Genomic DNA, 20457 nt, shown 5'->3' on the forward strand with positions numbered 1-20457 from the left:
TCTTGATAGGAATGTTACCAGTTACCAACGATACCAGTTTTTAAACTAATAAATGTTAATGTGTGTTATCCAAGTTTCCCTCTCATTCAATGTACACACAAAACGACTTTTCGGCTACTTCCAATCTAGACGACCAAATCTGGAAAATAATATAAATGAAAATGTGAAAATTTGGGAAAATCGCAAATGATGATAAATAAATGAAATTTCTTGAACTGAAGCTATTTTTCATTACTGGAATTAGAATGTGAAAAAAGGAAAGAAAAATATTCTCCAACATATTGAGGGTGTTGGTGCAAATTAAAAACACTTTCACATATGTGGATGATTTTTTGTTCCTTACTTCTGCACAACAAACAAATATTTATTTCTGCGAGAAAAAAATAATCCTTCGTGGAGATACCGCATAGCAAAATATTTATGATGTGGAGAAATATTGATTTACCCAAATCCCTTTTAAAATGACATATGTTTGGGGGTTTGTCATCCTAAATTGAATTCATATTAGTTCCGATGACGACTGTACCTCATCTCCTTGTATATATTCATTATTATATTATTATCATTCATGGCATCACAAAAAATAGATCAGCTTTGTAACTGTCCTTTTAAAAGGCGTGTTATACCCCCGCTGATTTGGCCCTGGAAAATAATTGAAAAGAAGGCCGTGTCACATACAAATACGCATACATTTTGTCTGCAGTACAGAATGCCGTCAAATATCTTGGCGGTGTATAAGTGGACCATGGGCCGGTTTCACTAGTATTATGTATCAGTTGATACGATGTTTTCACAGAATACCTGTGGATATTTAATAAGTAAATGCACAGTATTGACTGCTTGTGAAATCCTTCCTACATTTAGGAACTTAAAAAAGTTCATCAAGGACGGCTGTCTATTCTTTACACATGGGTTGAAATTCTGTGTCGATGTCATTATGGAATATTCAATATGACAGTAATAAAAAGGAAGGAAAGGTTTCTGTATAATCTGATCAGTGCCCCTAGCTACAAACCTCCTCTACTTCCGCTTATCTTACTCACTGACAAGGTGCGTCCGACATTTGTGGTTTTTGATTGGGGTCAGTTATCTAAAAACGATCAACATCGCTGTTCTAAAAGAAATGTCCAAATGCTAGTAACTGTAAACAGTTCTAAACGTGTTTGCTTATTGTAATGTAATTTTGATTTCGCTAGAGATGACATCCTCATCATACGGAGGTTTCAAATTCCTATCGCGCAATTTAAAAGTACTGGTTAGCCTTTTGTTTTGAAATTCAAATATCAAACAAAGTCCTTCCATAAAGCATAGGGTAAGGCTGTGGTCATTAAGTTTAAAATATTTCATTCGACTCTAAGCAGTCTTTCCTGTTTTCTTGTATTTTAAGTCATCATCAACTACCTGGATACATAAGCGCTATCTTTAATCGACTGAATGTGTGACAATAACCGTGTATATTGCTATTACAGAAAATAGGCATCATAACGATAATATTTGAAGTCATAGACTATTTTTGCCAAATTATATTTCAATTTATATAAAGTTTATCAATTTTATTCATTAATTTAATTTGTGACGGCCTTAATTGATTTGAATGACGTCATTGCATGACACTGAACAATATATAGTCTTAGCCTCTCAAGAGGATTCTCTGAAAGGAAACAACGAATGACGTATCAAACAAACTTTAAGACGTTATTTAACTCCCTACGCTGTGGTGCTATTTAAAGTATATTCGATATTAATGACCGTAATTAAGCGTCATTTCGAGAGCTGCGCGGTCACTCGATGTAGTAAATATTATTTATTATGGATAAGACATACTGGTGACGCCGAATGCTCATATTGAGTCTCTTGTAAAAATGGTTTTCATTTTGTTCTTGGATTGTCTCAATTATGATCAGCAGAGACGTTTGCTGTTCCTTAATCTTGAAAATGTTGCCTTGTATTTTAATCTAGACTTACTTCTTTCTGGAAAATCTGCCTGTTGACACTAATGTAATGATATCTAGAAATGTGCACACTTTCATTAAATCTAGCTATATATTTTGAATTACAATAAGTCTCATTCGTTTTTAGGTCAGAGATCAATATAACTTTCTAATATGTATTTAATCAAAAGCTTCGATTCATGACCTCCTTGTTTGCCAAATGCTGTAAATATAATTTGTTTTGGGAAACGGCTTAAATAATGTTGTAATAGCTTGTGCCCAATCCCGTGGCTGAAAATAATAGCAATAAAATATGTTTGAATCAAATGTGTTGTCATTATTGCTATGATTTCAGTAAGAAAGTCATGATATTCTCGATTGTAGTGATTCGGTTAATGTTTAACAAGTGTGCATGGTATGCGTATACCATATTAGAACTCTAGCCTCTTCAAAAACGAAGATACTTTATATAGTATAAGTTGTTAGTGTATACACAGAATGACAAAAAAAAACCCCCCCCCCCCCCCCCAAAAAAAAGAAGCAAAACAAAAAAACAAAAAAACAAAAAAACAAACCCAAAAATCAAAATAATGTATTTACAATAATTTATTATATTGTAACAATATTACTACAATGCTATTAGTTTCTCCAGTTATCAATTAATCCGTTTCCTGTTGTTTTCACTTTTTATGCCCTTATCACCACTGACAAGTCCTACAAGGACGAAACAGCTGTACGATGGAATTTAATTAATCATTAGCTATATTCTTTCTAAATTTATTATTCTAATTTTTTTTTATTGAAGTATGCTATTCACTGGTGTGTCTTTGAAATTTTCTCAATATTTTTTAAACTTTTTCTCAATATTTTTTAAACTTTTCTCAATATTTTGTGGATGAATCTATCAAGCATCTTGATAAAGGTGTATCTTTAAATCTTCAGTTGTTCACCTACCTTTTTTTAATTACTGAAACCCCCTTTAGATATCGTCAGTTGTAAATCACGTCGAATATAAAACATCACAGTCATTGTAATTATGGGCGATGTTTCCTGATCTGCAATGATTCATGTCATCAGATATTGCAACTGATTGGATGTGCATCATAATTGTGATGAGTGTTATTTCCGCATGCGTGTATCACGTACTATAGATATAATAAAGAATATCTGACGCCAGCCAAGGTATATGTGGTGGTGGTGTTAGCCTTATTGTGAATCTCTTAACCTCATTAAGCAAGAACTTTTCATTCATTAGTGAGAAAATTAGACTGCATTATTAATATTTGAGATGTTGACGGATAATTTTAAGCCTTTTTACATATCTATGTGGTCTTGAGTCAAAGAAATGTGTATTCTCAACTGTAGAATAGTAGGGGACATGTTATACAACTTAACACGACACTTGTTACACTGAAACCTTCATCTGTGTCTTCAACACAATCTTCGCTTTTGCAGGCGGAAGACACTGGTGGTGTAATTTCACACCCCAGGATTTGCCGTAACCTGTGTGATATTTCATTTACTGTAGATGATGTTCTTTTGAAATCGTTCGATTTTGAAAATCTTTGTTAAATTCTGGGCTTGATGGTTCTGAAAACAATGCTTCTGATAACAGTCCAGTTGTGTAAAAACTTTGGGAAAAAACACATGTTCTTGTCTTTCTTGAATTACTAGTTTTATGGCACATGTCTTTCTCGCTGTTTTGAAGCGCTTTAAATAGAGGGCGGATATGAATGATTTCCCATTTAATACCATAAGTAAAACAGATTTTCTGTTTAATGACATATTTATGATATTTAACAGGAAACCACTAAATTTTCTTATGTTACATTTAAAAGAAAAAAAAATAGTAAATCCAAACATAAACTAAACTTATATTGAAAAAAAACTTTTTGAAAATGAAACTTATGGTGAAAATCATAGTTAAAACTAAAGTAATGACGTAAAAAACACGGTGAAAACAAATCTAATGATGAAAATCATGGTGAAAACGAACCTGATGACGAAAAAAAAATGGTGTTCACAAAACTAATTGTAAAAATCCTGACCATTTTCGTATCTCCGTGAACAAGGCATCGTTTGCTCGTTAAATGTATGCTGAAATGTTAACATTTGATCTATGAAATTTAATTTGAAAACGAATTTACAATTCAAGAATCAAAGTACGAAGTTAACTTTGAAATATTCTACTGGTAAATATTTTGTTATAAAATAACAGAGCATAAGTACTTGAAATGAGATATGAATTCACCCAACTACATCTCAAGTTCGCAAGGTCAATGGTGAAGGTCAAATTATTTTGTCAATAAAGCTATAAACTCTCAGTTCTAGAGTCTGACACAATATGTATGATGGTATGCATATTTTTAGGTACTTTCAGTATAGAGGAATAAGACTATTGCGATTAGGAACTCTTTAGAAATGGAGGCGATTTCAAATATGTCAGTGCGGCAACTCTTTACTATCAAAAATGGTCGCAAATATCAAAACGCTGGTTGGTGCTATTTAGCGATCTCAACATTTTCATTTTTTCGGCAGTATTCAATTTTAGCACAAAATGTTTCTATAAAGGAGTTTGACTAGAAGAACTGGAAAAAAGCGGAGTGATGATTATTCGATCAAGTGTTTTTTTTTAGTTTACCGTCTGACTGCACTGAAGTACTTTTTTCTTTATGAAATTATCATGAAATTATTTGTAGAATTTGAAAAATGTTGAAAGATTTTTATATTTCTGCATTTAAACACATTTTCCGATCCGGTAGTAAGTCATTTACCCCCGAACTCGCGCGGTTTATTGATCTGTTTTAATAACTCCAGCACACGAGATTCAATGAAGGGATATAACTTCGTAATCGCAATGACTCCTTAAATATTATGCTTCTATATAAATATCGTTTACGCATGTCTTATATTTTTTAAAACATATTTCAGCGTGTATATACTAATACCGTTTGCAGATGTTTTAGCATTGACGAAATTATGAAATAATATTTGTTTTCGTAGTAATGAAAAAAGGTGTATATCTATGAAGGTGTTTATTACCACGTGATATTCCATATGTAGAGAGTGAGGTGTGAAGATCGTGTCATTTGATCTCGTCACACGATAATGGCTGACAAATGACATGGTTGTAGTCAGACCTTGTCCATGGTAGCAGTCTCGCATATCAGATTAAATCAATACAACGCTGATATGTGCATGGTAACGGATGGTATCTAATGTACGATTAGTTTATAAATACTTCACCATCGTGGATCGTCTCGTGCATATATTGCATTACACGGAATTAACACATTCATGCTACATATGACTGTATTACATGTAATAGCTACATACATATTACATATTCCTGTAATAAACCCCACCAATATCGTCAAAATGGAGAAAAAAGACAGGAAATGGACAAACTGTAGGCGACATTTTGTTAAAAAGAATTGGTTCAGTATTTTGTCTAGTTCTATCTACGACAGGTTTTTCATATCAAGGATCTAAAATTACTTCGTTCAAATTTGTGAAAAAAATCTGAACAATCAATTAAAACTTGTTCCACTGCAAGCGTAGAAGCACATGTGCAACAGACAGATGAGTCCTTACCCCGTGGATGGAAAGAACGTTAAGATGTGTTTGTCGTTCTTTGTCTCTTGCAGTCATCGTTGCTGCCATTCACCTTTAATTGCAGCAGAGCTGTCTGGTTTGAGAAACAAATATGGCAGATGTCAGTTTATACTAAATTTATGGCGTTTTAGCTGCCCTGTCCGCATTTTCATAACCCACGTTTCAACATGACCTGAAAACCTTTGGATCTTTATTTTCAGAATCATGTTTCTGATTAAAGCATTTAAAAATGACATGGTTTTAAATTTCCAAGAGAAAAAGCGAGTCTGAGGACAATGAGACTATTTTTTATATTTGATATAATCGAGTGCCAGATGAATGACACATGCTTCGACAGAAAATATTGAAGCATCACCAAGGAGACGGATACTAGTGGCAAAAACGTAGAGGTTTAGGCTGGTACTATAAACATTATATCGTAATGGAACAATTGATGGCGAAAGTATTTATCTAATAATATCATAAACAATAAGAAATGAATATACCCTTTGTTGCCTGTAGCTTCCAGTCCATACCCGAATTTCGTATATGCTTTATATGACCTTGTCAATGACTGGGTATCCATCTCTTGGCTTGAAGTGTACATCGTGTATAGTAACAGAGGAAAATGTATATAAAACAATGTACGATTGATCCTCGTTAGTTTGCCAGTTGGTTCCGTTCTTTGTTCTCATTTAAGAACGTGACATTACTAATTTTGATTGACCAAGGTTTACATGGCAGATGTCGTCAATGAAGCAGAAGACGCTTACACTTCCAGAGCACCTGGTCTTATTTTCCCTGTACTTTTTCAGGAATCTCCGTGTTAATGTTGTGTTTACATTTTGTCCTAGTTTTATGGAATTTGAGTTTGGATTCTTATTATGTTGCCGTGTTGGTATTTTCTCGATGTTTCCAATTCGTGACGATCATATGTACATGTCTTGATGGTGATTTGTCTAGTGTTGACGTGCTTTAAAATAACATGTGAAGCTTAAAATAAATACATGTGTAGCGTATAGATTTTGCAAATGTTCTTAAAATGACTGTATCAGCATGTTGGCTATTCATTGTTGTACGTCACGTGTCATTGGTATGTTATATTATTATATTTATTGTATAACCGAATACACATATAACGCACAAGAGACATAAATTACTAACAACTGTATTATATAATAATGATTTTTGTCCTTATTATTACTTTTGAAAGCCTTGAAAATGTATTCAGATCTGTGAATATGATGGAATCAATACAACGTCGTCGTTACGTCCGTCGGTGGTGCGTTGAAACCTTCAAAAGCAGCTAAAATTCAGAGATGCTTGACTGCTTGCAATATTTTTTTTCATGTAAGGTACACTTCTGCAAATTCTGATATTTAGTTAAGCTGAAATAGATAACTTGTGTGATTTTAAATATTCACACATGAGAAATTATTCTTTTAAACGCTCATGAAGGTATTTACTATTCTTAATTACATTTATCAGAAATACAACTGTACTGCATAATACTCAACTCTGATATTTAGTCTTCATCAGGTAAAAAGTAACATGTCATTAATTTTGCTGTTTCCGAACACTGTGTTTTAATTGTATAATGCATATAATTTTGATACAGAAATGGCTCATGTAGGAGACGGATATATTAATCTTAATTTTCATTTTGTTTCTCGTGTCTTTTTGTAATATTGTTTTCGAATGATATATTGAAAGTAACATCATTGTTATTTACATGAAAATCCATGCCACTAATATGTATCGACCTTAGTTTTCAAGGTAAGACGATAGCTTTGACTATCAGATAAAAGTGCCCAAAATAGTTCGCAAAACCGTGTGTCTTCTGTATAGTGTTACTGATATCGTACCGAACGATTGAGCATGACACAACATTTTCTTTCTGGCTGGGATCTTAAACATCACAAACAATCTTTAGAATGTGGTGTAACGTTTCAATTCATTGTACTAAAATCGAGCATATTGGTTTGGTTGATTTACAAGTGAACCGTTTTGATGACATTGCCAATAGTTATGAGGGTATCATGTAGAGCATGGTTATAATGTAGAACTTAGCTTTAAAGAATCCTCATAATTACCAGTAAGCAATACCCGTCATTATTTTTGGGCTCTCCTTTACGCTGTTGTGTTTCGTAATAAGTGCTTCATAAACATTCATCCAGAACTTCAATAACAACAATGTATTAAATTGCATGTCTGTATCATGTTTCATAAGATTCTGTATCGATTTGAAATATTCCACAAATATTTTAACATTGAAATCTGAAGTTTTCGTATGATCTTTTTGTTTGCATTCTCAGGAGAAAAAAATGAATAAGTTAATTTATGAATTATCTTTAATTTAATCTGGCAAGCCTGCTTATTTCATCGAAATAAATTCGACATCTTTCATGTCATTGAACTGGTATATATGTCCAGACATTGAATATATGTTAATACACGGACCTATCTGAGGGCGTTGTTTTCCTGTGATATCTACACGAAATCCATTAACGAGACATTACCTTCAGTATCGCTATGATTGAAAATCTAAACCGTAAATGTCACCATGAAAAGGTTTCTTGGGGAAAACAAATCAGCATAAACATGTTTCTTGTGTGTTTTGAGGTAATGTGATACATGAATCGACTTATTTTTAACTTTTTTTTTCTTTTTTAGTGCCTTAAAATTCTAAAACAGAGGACGTTTACTCTTTCGAAGCATCTGTTTATATCCCCCTTGTATATATTCACGTTTTCTGTAATGCGTTATTAGTATTTTCATTATCATTATTATTTCATACCTTCCCTTTTGTTAAATTGACTATTCCTGTGCAACATTTATTTTCAGTCGTTAGAACTACCTAGTATATTATAGTGACTAACACATTCAACCTGTATGAACACTTCAAACACGACAATAATATGTTCTGAGCATTATTCACTTTATTTTGTATGCTAACTTACCTGTATTCGGTGTTTACAAGATGAGACTGTCAACACTGTTCATGTCATTTAATAATGTAGAAATTGAATACAGTATAACAGGACGGTGACACATTATAACAGAAATACGACAAGAAGAAAATTTAATCTGTGGGGATCTTTCTATTACAACACGGCAATGACGTCATTATAACCGACATGTTGTACAATGCATTGGAAAGAAAACGCTTGACTGCCAATCCTAGTAACACATATCGCACTAAGGTGATAGATCAACCTGTAAACTTGGAAGTCACAAACATTAAGAAATCCTATATTATCTATCATCAACGTGAAAGATAAAGGTTCGGTCACGCCTTTTAATTTTTGTTGGCCACGTTTTGTTGTTTCTTTTATTTCAGTATTGACCCAGTCCCTGGCGCTTTACGTTACAAAAATACATATCTGTATCACAAAGAAATCTGTGTGTTTTTAAAAGCTTTTTAAAGTTGTTAAATATTTTTACCATCAAAAAAACAAGGTAAGAAGTTTTAAAGCTGCAACTACTTTCACACTGCATCAAATGTGTTATATTTGTTTTGAGATGTTCTTTAAGGTCAGCCAGGAAAGATAGCATCCAAACTCACATATGTTGACAAGATAAAACCGCAAAATGGTTAGGAAAACGTACTTAATAATCAATTGCAGTTACAGGGTAAATGTAAATTTCAGAACGGAAATGACATTTTGAAAGGGGGATATATGTTTTTAAATTTAGAAGACTTTCACTAGAATATTTAGGTATATGTATATCTATGTTGCTAAGGTTTAATATGGATCAGACACAAGCGTCATTGTATCGAATGATGATTTGGAAATAATACACTATTTTTTCTTTTTTTATACGACTCATTATGTATACATGACATGACAGATAATGATTGTTCTTCAAAAGATATTGTTTGACAAATGATAATACGACTGTCAAATGGCCCCGAAACAAGCGTTTTTATTGGCTGTTCTATGCTATCTTCATTTCGGAGAAAATGACGTCATTGTTAATGATGTTATTTTTATTAGCTACAATTACGAGTATTTCGTAAGACTTCCTCAAAGGACAGATTCTGTCAAAAAATGTAGTTGTGTTTGAGCTAGATATAATCATTAACATCAGTTTTAGCATGAATTGAATTTCACAAAATTGAGTCAAATTCAATCTAGAAATGTGTTTTCATTTTCAGTTTCCTGATGCAAAAACGAACGGGGAAGATGATGTATAAAACCCCGTTTTTCAAGCTTAGCTACAAATATTGCAAACAAAAAAATCTAGAAATGTTTTGTTATTTTTATTTCTATGATGCAAAAGGCAAGGGAGAAATAATGTATAAATCCGTTTTCTCAAGATTAGCTATAAAATATTTTGCGAAGAAATTAAATAAAACAGAATAAAAACTCTCTAGAAATGTTTTGTCATTTTCAGTTCCATAGTGCTAAAGACAAGGGTAAGATAATGTACGAATCCCCTTTCGCAAGTAATATGTAAACCGCTTTAGGTACACGTGAAGTTTAAAAAAAATGCATCCAGGTAAATCCAGAAGTTGCAATACAGCGGTGAATAAACAAATTAAAAATGTTTATACAAGTTACAAAACATAACCTTTGTTTAATCGACAGTAATATTTATAACACCCATAAAATTAAACTCCCGTATATAATTAAAGCTGAACGCAGACCAGTGATATTGAACCCCTGTCCCGTTATATCTTCACATAGACAACCTCGAATACAATACATGCTGTGTTCCCGTCTAGGGTTGGGCTTATAAAAGTGTATAATGAAACGCCTTACGCGGAACAAAGGAACAGGATTTGAGCTCCCACTCTCAACGTAACGAATGTGGCCAAGGCCATCAGGCATTTACCGAGGCCACGGTTGGATGGTCAGGATTTTACCTACAGTCAGTCAATCTCGCAACGAATGTTATTAAAGCCCGTGTCACCTGTAAGACTGCCAGTATATCAAAACAAATGTGTGTGTATAGGCATTGATCGACACAGGAGAGAGTTTGTCATACTACAACAGACTGAATCAGATGTCGTCTGCTCACAACATAACAAAATAGGACAGCGCTCACATACAATCATTCTCTTCCTCAGCCGATAGCGACAGTTGCTTAATCTGTCGTATGGTGACTTTTTCATCGCTTTCAGCGTCAATTTCCTATAGGTGTAAAGGAAATTCACTGCCATCATGAATTTCAAAAAGTCGAAATTGTACAAAACCATCATAAATGGCACACCAGACGCTGTGATGAAGACTCTCTGGGACTATTTGAAAAGTGGAAAAGATGTCAACCTGAAAGATGAATCTACAGGGGAATCTTTGCTTCATCTTCTTGTCCGGCATGGGGAGAGGTTTTGTACCCCAGAGACAATCCAGGCCATATATATGTTGGTATGTAAAGATGTAGATATCGATGCCCAGGATCAAGCAGGGGAAACTGCCCTCCACATAGTCATGAGGAAAAAAGGCACCTATAGGATAATGATGGCCATTGTCAGGTAAGTCAAATCAACAGACGATCTTTGTTAACCAGAAGCCTTATTTTTTATTTATTTATCAACATCAAATATGGCGGACCAGAAATAACGAGTGTTTTCTCTGGTTGTGTTCTGTGTCTGTGGCATGTGGTAGTGTACACACATGCTCAGGTAAGGTAGACGTAGGTGAAAAGCTGGATCGACAGATAACCTAGTGAATACCTTGAAAACAGGAAACGATAGCATTATGTGTCCTATATGGATAAAACAATGGCATTTACGAGCGATTGATTGAGTGATCAGACATACACATGACATTAGAACTACATTCGTTTTATATATTTCTCTCTTCTTTAAAAGACTCTCAGCAGACGATAATATTTCTGACAGTGACGCAAGTCAAGCATGACACCTTCCCCGCATAAATCAGTGAATACTCAGTATTGCTATACGACGTTTGATGATCACCTCAACTTGAAAATTAAATACGGGTTGTAAAATCACACTTAAATTTCTTACCCTTTAACTTATTTTCAAACAGTTTATAGATTTAAAATGACACTTTCCGCTTTTTCTGTGTACAGATTTTTGCGATATAATTATCATAATACCAGCATGAAATTTGAGCCGTAAATACATTTGTTTTCTGCGAATGTCGAAATAATGAAACTGTGATATTCCCGTATATTGGATTATACAGCATTATTTGTTCCAACAGCAACAGTAGCCAAGCAGAGTCATTGAGCTTTTAATCTATATTTACACGGCGTCATTGGATAGTGTCAATCCTACCTGTTGTGATGTCCGCTGCGCGTTATTTACTTCGTAAAAGACTTGTTTACGTGTATTAATGAAAGTATCAATGAAATAATACAGTTTGTATAACGGTAAAAATGACACCTATTGCTCTTTAAGTGTTAAATGACATTACTGTCACAATAAATGGGTGCTATTCACCTCCCAAGCAATTAATAAATCATTACAACTGTTGGAAAAATTACATTTACACAATATTTGGTATAACACTTTAGCAATTTTTGATTGGCTGACAGGATTAACTTTGACTGACAAGATGAATCAGGAGTTCAAGGAAATATGACTGCGCAATAAAAAGTTAATATGTTTATTTTAATTTGTAGCTTTTAAAAAATCACTTAAATGAAAGAATTACCATATACCTCAACCATTCGTTGTGTAACTTCTATAAACATCATTCAAACCGCAATTATAATCTACATTTCACAAAGTCGTACATCAAAAATAGCACCTGAAATAGGAACTGCTATATGCATTGTGTACCATGAAATCACACATTACATTTATCACCTGAAATCCAAACATGGAATGTTGTATACCATAAATATCAGGAAGATACACAAAAATATCATCTTGAATTATAACTATTTGCAGTATACACAACGAAGACACGTGCTATAAATATCACCTCACAAATAGGAGTTTATATTCAGTGTACAACATGTAGTCACACTGAAATAATTCCACCTATCAAATACAGCTTTTCTTCTGAAAACATTTGATATTTCAACTCTGTGCAGCAATATATCCCATTGTAAACTGAAAGAACGTCTTTTTTCTCTTGTTATGAAGTTTTATGGTTGTGTTACTGATCTCATGGAGAAATATTCATTATGTTCAATATGAAGCTGGACGTGTTTGATGCTCGTTTGCTTGCCTGTTGGTTCTGTTGTACGATATGAAGCTGGACGTGTTTGATGCTCGTTTGCTTGCCTGTTGGTTCCGTTGTTGTATACGTTGTTCTCATATGGAACGTGGCATTATTTACTTTGAATGGCCAAGATTTTCATGGCCAAGATTATGATGACTGGCGTCTTCGATGAAACTGAAGTTGCTTACTCTTTCGGAACACTTGGTCTTATTCTACATGTACATTTTCAGTAGTCTATGTGTAAACATTTCTTTTCATATTTTTCACCTCAGATCAGAATATTATATATAAAGTGTGCACCCCAAATCCCAACTTCCTTGTTTGTTTTGACCATTACTTAGACATTTCGACATATTAGTATGAAGTTTGGTTACACGAGCAAATTTTGCTGCTATGACACCTTTTTCCCTTTTATATCCCTTATCGAAAAATCGGGGGCATATTGTTATTGTGCTGTCTGTTTTGTTGTTTGTTTGTCAAATTTAACCTTGCCTATAACTATTGTACTGTAAGAGGTAAAGCTTTTTAGATCAGGCATGTTTGTTCCTCGTGATACGACCTTTCCGGTGGTACCAAAACTTTGATCATGTGACCTTGACCGTGATCTTTGACCTACATGCGAAAAAAATAGCATTGACCATAACTATTGCACCATAAGGGGGAGGGCTATTGGAGACTCAAGTTTTAAGTGATATTTATTTGTAATGAAATAGAAAAACAAATTTTTACCACACTGAAGATATCAGTGTTTCACAAAGTGTACATGCAGTTATCACATGCCTTACACTATACAGATTTAGAATCAGAGGAATTGAGTATCGTAAACACATCTCGTTGATTCTGTTATGTTATGTAATCTCTCCCAGTAGTGCAAAATTGTTTTACAGAAAACATTAGGCTATCATCATTACGAAAATTATCGTCCATCAGCATTTTGCCATTTGTACTAAAATGCCTTTAATAAAGACTTGTATGGCGTTTAGTTTAACACCAGAGTCTCTCCATTTTCCTTTTTTAAAAATCTTTTGGTCTTAATTTTGTATTAAATCTGAAATTGTATCTCTAACATGTGTTTTCATTTGCTAAAATTCACTTGGAAGCAAGTTTGCTATTAACCTGACGACAATATAAGTTAGAAATAACAAGTTATTCTACCACCTAAAAAGGCATGTCGATGTAGGCAAATAACTTGATGATTATAAATCATGATAACGTGGACTGATATGTTTCACGTCCATGTTGGAAACTCAACAATTAAGTATTCGTTAAACACCGTAAGTCTGAGACATTCAAATTAGCATTCCTTTTTTTTACACAATGGATTGTGAATTGATTTAAGACGGTTGAGCGATCGCATAATGCATGTGAGGATGTATAACCGTTGACAGGTGCGATTACAAAGAATGTGGATCATGTAATAATATACGATCACGAGGTGGCGTAGTTTTTCTCATAACACGCCCTGCAATATCATTACGGAACTGTGCGTCTAGCAATCAGCCTTCATGAGATTTTTTTTATAATATTAAACATACGCAAATAACATATCAGTCTTCAACTGCCTTTGATAAGTGGAAAGATGAAAACCGCCAGTACATGCTTATACAAAGTTACAGCTTATACTAATTTATGTATTTGGAAGATCTAGATAATGTCCTGATTTGATATATGGTTTTTGAAATGGAAATTTATGGAAAACATATCTTCATCAAAGCATATTCATATATAATAAGCTAATTGTAAAACTGAATATTGTTTTTAAGAGGAGTCACATACATAAAAGGATTTATTAGGCACATATTGATTTAATGGTCAATACTTCCAACCATACAAGCACATCAAGGAAAATCAATTTTCCTCGATAAAGATTTATTAGCTGCTTCGATAAAGTGGTGAAAAAATAATACAGCAAATTGTACTAAAATACAGATCGTAAATTAAGCTTTGAATTGATTAAAGCGCAAATGAAATATGAATTTTTGTGACATCAGTAAATATAAGGCGGGAAACTGAATTTCAAGGCAGTTTTATTTTAATAGAGTTAGAAGACTGAGTAGAAAATCCAGACAAATTAATCCTAAAACCAGGTAGCTGTTGCGATAAAGCTCTCGTGTATCATGCAATTAAAACATATCCCAGCTAAATTCGAGTCAACTTATTACTCTTTCGGTATCAATGTGTTAGTGTTTTTGTCCTCAAACAGGCAGTCACGAAAGGAATTATATCTTGCACAACCATCCAATACATTAGAAACAAAATCAACAGGTAATATATAGATTTTTGTTAATCCGATGATTTTGTATCATCCGATTTGTTATGGTCTAATCTGTTTACTGCGTTTCTGATTGGTCATAGTTTTGATGATATAATGTTACCGCAAGTTAATGTGTTGAAATCTGAATCTGTAGGATAGTATTAGCCTACAGTACAGTAAGTTCAGCTCGTCCACTGAAAGGCTGAAAGGTCATAATAGTGGATGTAGAACCCGTTCGTTAAATAAATCAACAAATTAATAAGTAAGCTCAGTACCTGGTGTCAGATATACTGTCAATAAACTGAATTACCTAAAAGTGGTCTGAAATTTTAAAATGGCAACAGAGAACTAGAATCAAAATTTCTAGTCTTGCATTTAACTGATTAATTAATAGAGACAACTTGTGTTCGTACTTACCAAGTCTCACAGATTCGGTTTAATCAAAATGAGATAGGAAAAAGTTAAAACTAAGATATCATTTTATCCTAACTGCAACCATAGCCGAAATGTCTATAGGAAGTTTCAACAGGGTGTTTGTGATGGAATTAAATCGTATTAATTCCTCTAAGGAAAATAGCATGATAAAACGCATCAACTGGAACATAGATCAAAGAAAGAAAGAAAGAAATTGAATATCACTGAAACAGGTATATTCAGGATTTTATTATCAATATCTAATCTTTTCGTGTTTTGCTGACCTTTATATCATAACTGCCCTGTTGAAACACATAAACATTGTACGTAAAGTTTGAATTGATGGAACTCCTTCGTTCGGTTTAATTTTTATTGTTTTACTATTTTGATATTGAAATTCCAAATTTAATGGGTGAAATTTCAATATTTCTAATATTGTTTTAAGTAACATGTATTGTTGACAAACTATTTTATCAAGACGACACTTTAGTTCTGGAATGCAATAAACACTACAGAGTAGTCTGTATTGTTGTTCCACACATACGTTGTTTGTCATCAGAATGTCCCTAGCTTTGATCTCAGCTGAATACGATATGTCCGCCCCACCGGGGTAGGAGCATTACATGCATGGCTGAACATCTATACCGTCTTCTACTTCAGCTTCGATTCTTTGATTGAAATTCTTTTTCATTCGTTTCTCTCCTATAGGTAATGACAATTGAAGCGAAATGCTTATTGTTATTACAGGTCTTCCGATTTCTCTGCTTGACCAGCTCCAAGCGACTAATTCCCCGGTAAATGGAGGATGATGTGGTCCTATCGCCCCTACTGGGTCAGATTAACTAAGACTGTCCCATAATCTGGCATTTTATATCATAGCCCTGATGTGAATTTGAATTCCGTTCTTGTATAACATGCGCCACGTTGTTTACGCTGTGTGGTGGATTAATGAATGTTAGGTGTTCATCGATTTCCCTGATTTACATCAGATCTGGTAAACGTTCCACTTTAATGACTGAATAAATACATTGTTTTCATGCAATGTGAACATTCATCAGAACAATTATAAACCCTCAGATGTAACGGAAAGGTTTGCTTCTTCTTCAACACCAATGAATTAAATATTGAAATTACTATCCTAATAAAACGAAGAGGTTGACAACTTTAAGTGAGATGTAAAACTGAGCCATAAGACATGTAAGATTTAAACTTAACATACATTTTTCTCTTTTCTGTCAGAAAACTTTGTCTTCTCTTTCAACAGTGAAAGGGATAAACATTTATATATATTTTGTGATGTTATTAATAGAGCAGGCCCCTAGAAATTGATCATTCTGTATTTCAGCAGATTTTTATTTCTCTCCGGGTATTTCTGTTTCTGATCGTATCCAGTATCAAAGTTGCATCGTCCTACTCCATTCTTAAAGTTAAAGTATACTTTTTTGATACCAAAAGTGATTGATATCTAGTTCAGCAATCAATAGTCACATATTAGGTTTTAACAATTTATACCCATCTTTGACGAGTCCTACAGTTGAACGGTGAAGTTTTCGGTAAATTGTTGAAATGAGAGATATTATTCACTAGTGTATCTTTTGTACAAACTCGATATCTCAAGTTTTGACAAACATCATATTATCTCATTTCTTTTTACATTTGGTACTACATATATATGTGTAGGATTGAGCACTCCCCTTAAGTGAGAACGATTCAGTTTTATCTCCCATTCAAACAAGGATATCATAATTACCTAGTCCAAACAAGAACTGTAAACATATAAGTAACTTCCGTTTTCGATGGATCAAGGCACAGCACTTGATAACTGTTTACATTAATAATGAACGCCTACACCACCTGTTGGTGCCGTCTTGTTTCGTGGTCACAATGTGTGGTTGAGGTCGTTAACTTATTTCAAGGTTGAAATGATTCATTTCTTCGGCTAAATGTATACAACTCGTGGGTGTTTGTATTTATTGACGACTGGATGAATTCTGCGAAATAATTTTTCTATTTGTTTAATGGAAGATATATACTTGACGGAAAGGTAGGAAATACGGATTATGATTTATTTTGTATTGATAACTTTGTATCAACCCATCCCCTTTTTATGGTCTTCAGATATTTGGTGTTTGTACCGATTCTACGTGGGTTTTCTCTGTCTGAAGGTATATGTTTAATGGCTTTGTATTAACCCCGGGTTTGCATTCTGTTCACTGATATTTAATTCATAACTATATACCGAGTTGTTTTCTTTTCTTTTTTCTGCTGCAAATATTTTTTCTGGCTTTTGCAGATTTTGATGATTTATACAGATTTTTAATGGTATTTCTTGTATTGACTTGATAACTATGTAACCATTCTTTGTTTTTCCATCTGCAGATATATACAAATATGTCTTGGATTCATACTCATTATTCTTTATTCTGTCTGCAGGGTTAGCAACTACAAATATTTCATTTTATGGTATACACTACTCAGACACGAGTTAAAATAATTAAAACATGCTAAATTAGCATTTAATCATAAATCCGATCAACCATCACGTGACCATAATCAGGTATTCATTTTATGGTATACACTACTCAGACACACTTGTCAATATTTATCAGACAATAATTAAAATATGGTAAATTAGCTTTGTATCATTACAACTCTCATTAAACCCGATCAATCATCACGTGCTCATTATCAGGTATTCATTTCATGGTAAAGATTACTCAGACACAACTGAAAAAAAGTTTAACATGCTAAATTAGCATTGTATCATAAACTCGATCAATCATCACGTGATCATGATCAGGTATTCATTTCATCGTAAACACTACTCAGACACAACTGAAAACAATTTAAACAAGCTAAATTAGCATTGTATCATAAACTCGGTCAATCGTCATGTGATCATAATCAGGTATTCATTTCCTGGTATTACTACTCAGACACCTTGCTAATATTTAACAGAAAATAATTACAACATGCTAAATTCGCTACGTATCACTACAACTCTCCTTAAACCCGATCAATCATCACGTGATCATGGCCGGGTAGTCCAACGTCTAGTGTGAATATATTTTATATTATATCATTAATGTAAAAGACATTTCTCATGATATGTAACATTATAGGATTGTGAAGTAAACTTAATACAGACCCTAGTACGAAGCCTTTAGAATACAAAACTTGGGTGGTGATGTAGCAAACTGTAAACAGAAAATGCAAGTCACACACCTGTCGTACCTGCATAGTTTCACTGTGGAGAACAGGTCAGTATTACTGTACAGTGTCATGTAATATTGCTTTCAAAAGGCCATTTAATAATCGCTTGAAATATTTATCAAATATGAATTGAACAACATTTGTTAACCGGTTTTTAACTTGAAACCTTTTGCCTAGTATTTAGTGTATAGAATGGTATTATTATGGTCGAGTGAAGGACGGAAACTTCTAATCAGCTGCACGTTTAAGCTCTCTGTACCTCATTCATTTCAACGTCTATCAGGACGACAGAACGTATAACTGCCTGTTTTCAGTTTCGCTCATTATTATATTGCACACAATAGAGTACCTGCTCTTCAGTGCTGCATTTCAGCTTCCAGATTGAATAAAAGACACACAAGTGAATAACACCTTTTAATACAAGATTAAATCAGATACAGTAAAACCCAAGAGTAAATTAAACTGCATCATACAGCAGTTTAGTCTTTCTAGGACTCGTCAGTGATGCTACATCATACAGCAGTTTCGTCCTTCTTGGACTCGTCAGTGATGCTACATCATACAGCTGTTTCGTCCTTCTAGGACTCGTCAGTGATGCTACATCATACAGCTGTTTCGTCCTTTCCGATTCTGATTTGTACGCTTTGTGGTCTCCTAATACGTAACAACACTTTTCAAATATTTCGCCACTGATAAATGAGAGGCTTTTCTGACTTGTTGTGAAGACCAATGCTTGTGTATTATAAGGGGAGCTACCAAACTGTACATCATGATCAGTGTCTACGACAAGTGAACATTAGCACGGAAGGAAATATAGCACAGATGTGATGTTAATATGTTTACAGTTGTTTATGTATAAAGTAATGGTTTCATGTTTTTCTCGGAGTTTAACATTTTTGAAACAGCCAAAGGCATAGGAGGACGGCTATCATATGGAACGGAAAACAAAACACGGAAGGAAAATGAAAGATAGAAAAGAAAGGAAATTATCATTAGTGTTGCAACTGAACAGTATATCTAATTTTATTAGGTTTTCTTGCCTAAGTAGAAGAAACGGGGGGAAATGCCCTATCCTCGAAGGGACAACTGTTAGTCGTCTCTTACGAACATGCAGTGGAATGAAGCAGACCCTATTTTAAAGGCATCAAACAAATAATTCCCGATCTGCAGGAGCTGCTCCTCAGATAGTTATCTCTCTGGACATGTAGTGGACACAACAGACATAGTCGTTTCCTATCACCTGGACGAGTTGACATGACAACTGGTGATAATAGTTGTAACTTTGTTTATACAGTAGGAAATGTACCATACGATTGGTACCGATATATGTGGTGTCTAGGTGTGTCTAGGTATGCCGTTGTTGTCGGAAACATAACACGACCAGCGTGTGGCACGCAATACATTAAGATAAATATAGTAAGGGAAAAAAATGATTCAACACTGATTTGGATACAGATTTTATGACACATTCCGAAGATGGAAACTGCACTTATTAATGAAATATCTAAAATATCTTCCTTCATGCTTCAATGGTCTCATAACGGGCACGAAGACGTTGTCAACTGTAACATATGTATCTGTTTAAGCCGATACTACCTCTACAGGGACATCAGTCTGCCAACAGCGCCCTAATTAGCGAGTATTGGAGTTCTTTAGATCCGCTATCTACCTAAGAGAGCGATACAACCTCTCGGCATGGTAACCCTATCTCCATTGAGTACTATTTCTCCTGGCTTGGAGCTATTATTTGTCCAAGGTATACAATACAAGGCGTTATAAAAACTATCTTTTACTTAGTAACGAAACTTGACTGTGTTAGACTAAGAAAGACACATTAATTATAGCATCTACCCATAACTTGTACTTAGTCACAAAAACTGGTTGTTTAAGACTAAGAAAGACACAT

General features: G+C 33.9%; 1 protein-coding gene across 1 annotated transcript in view; it reads left to right on the top strand.

The window, feature by feature from the left end:
* The first annotated feature begins 10693 nt into the window (after positions 1 to 10693).
* Positions 10694 to 20457, top strand: part of LOC132547530 (putative ankyrin repeat protein RF_0381) — a 31721-nt gene continuing 21957 nt past the window's right edge. Inside the window, exon 1 of the mRNA XM_060211291.1 lies at positions 10694 to 11004. Within this exon, the coding sequence (XP_060067274.1) occupies positions 10694 to 11004 (311 nt within the window). The remainder of the gene's footprint in view (positions 11005 to 20457) is intronic.

Source organism: Ylistrum balloti, unplaced genomic scaffold, assembly GCF_031769215.1.
Source record: "Ylistrum balloti isolate Yb309-2 unplaced genomic scaffold, AGI_CSIRO_Ybal_v1 Utg369958, whole genome shotgun sequence".
NCBI classification, from domain to species: Eukaryota; Metazoa; Mollusca; class Bivalvia; order Pectinida; family Pectinidae; genus Ylistrum; species Ylistrum balloti.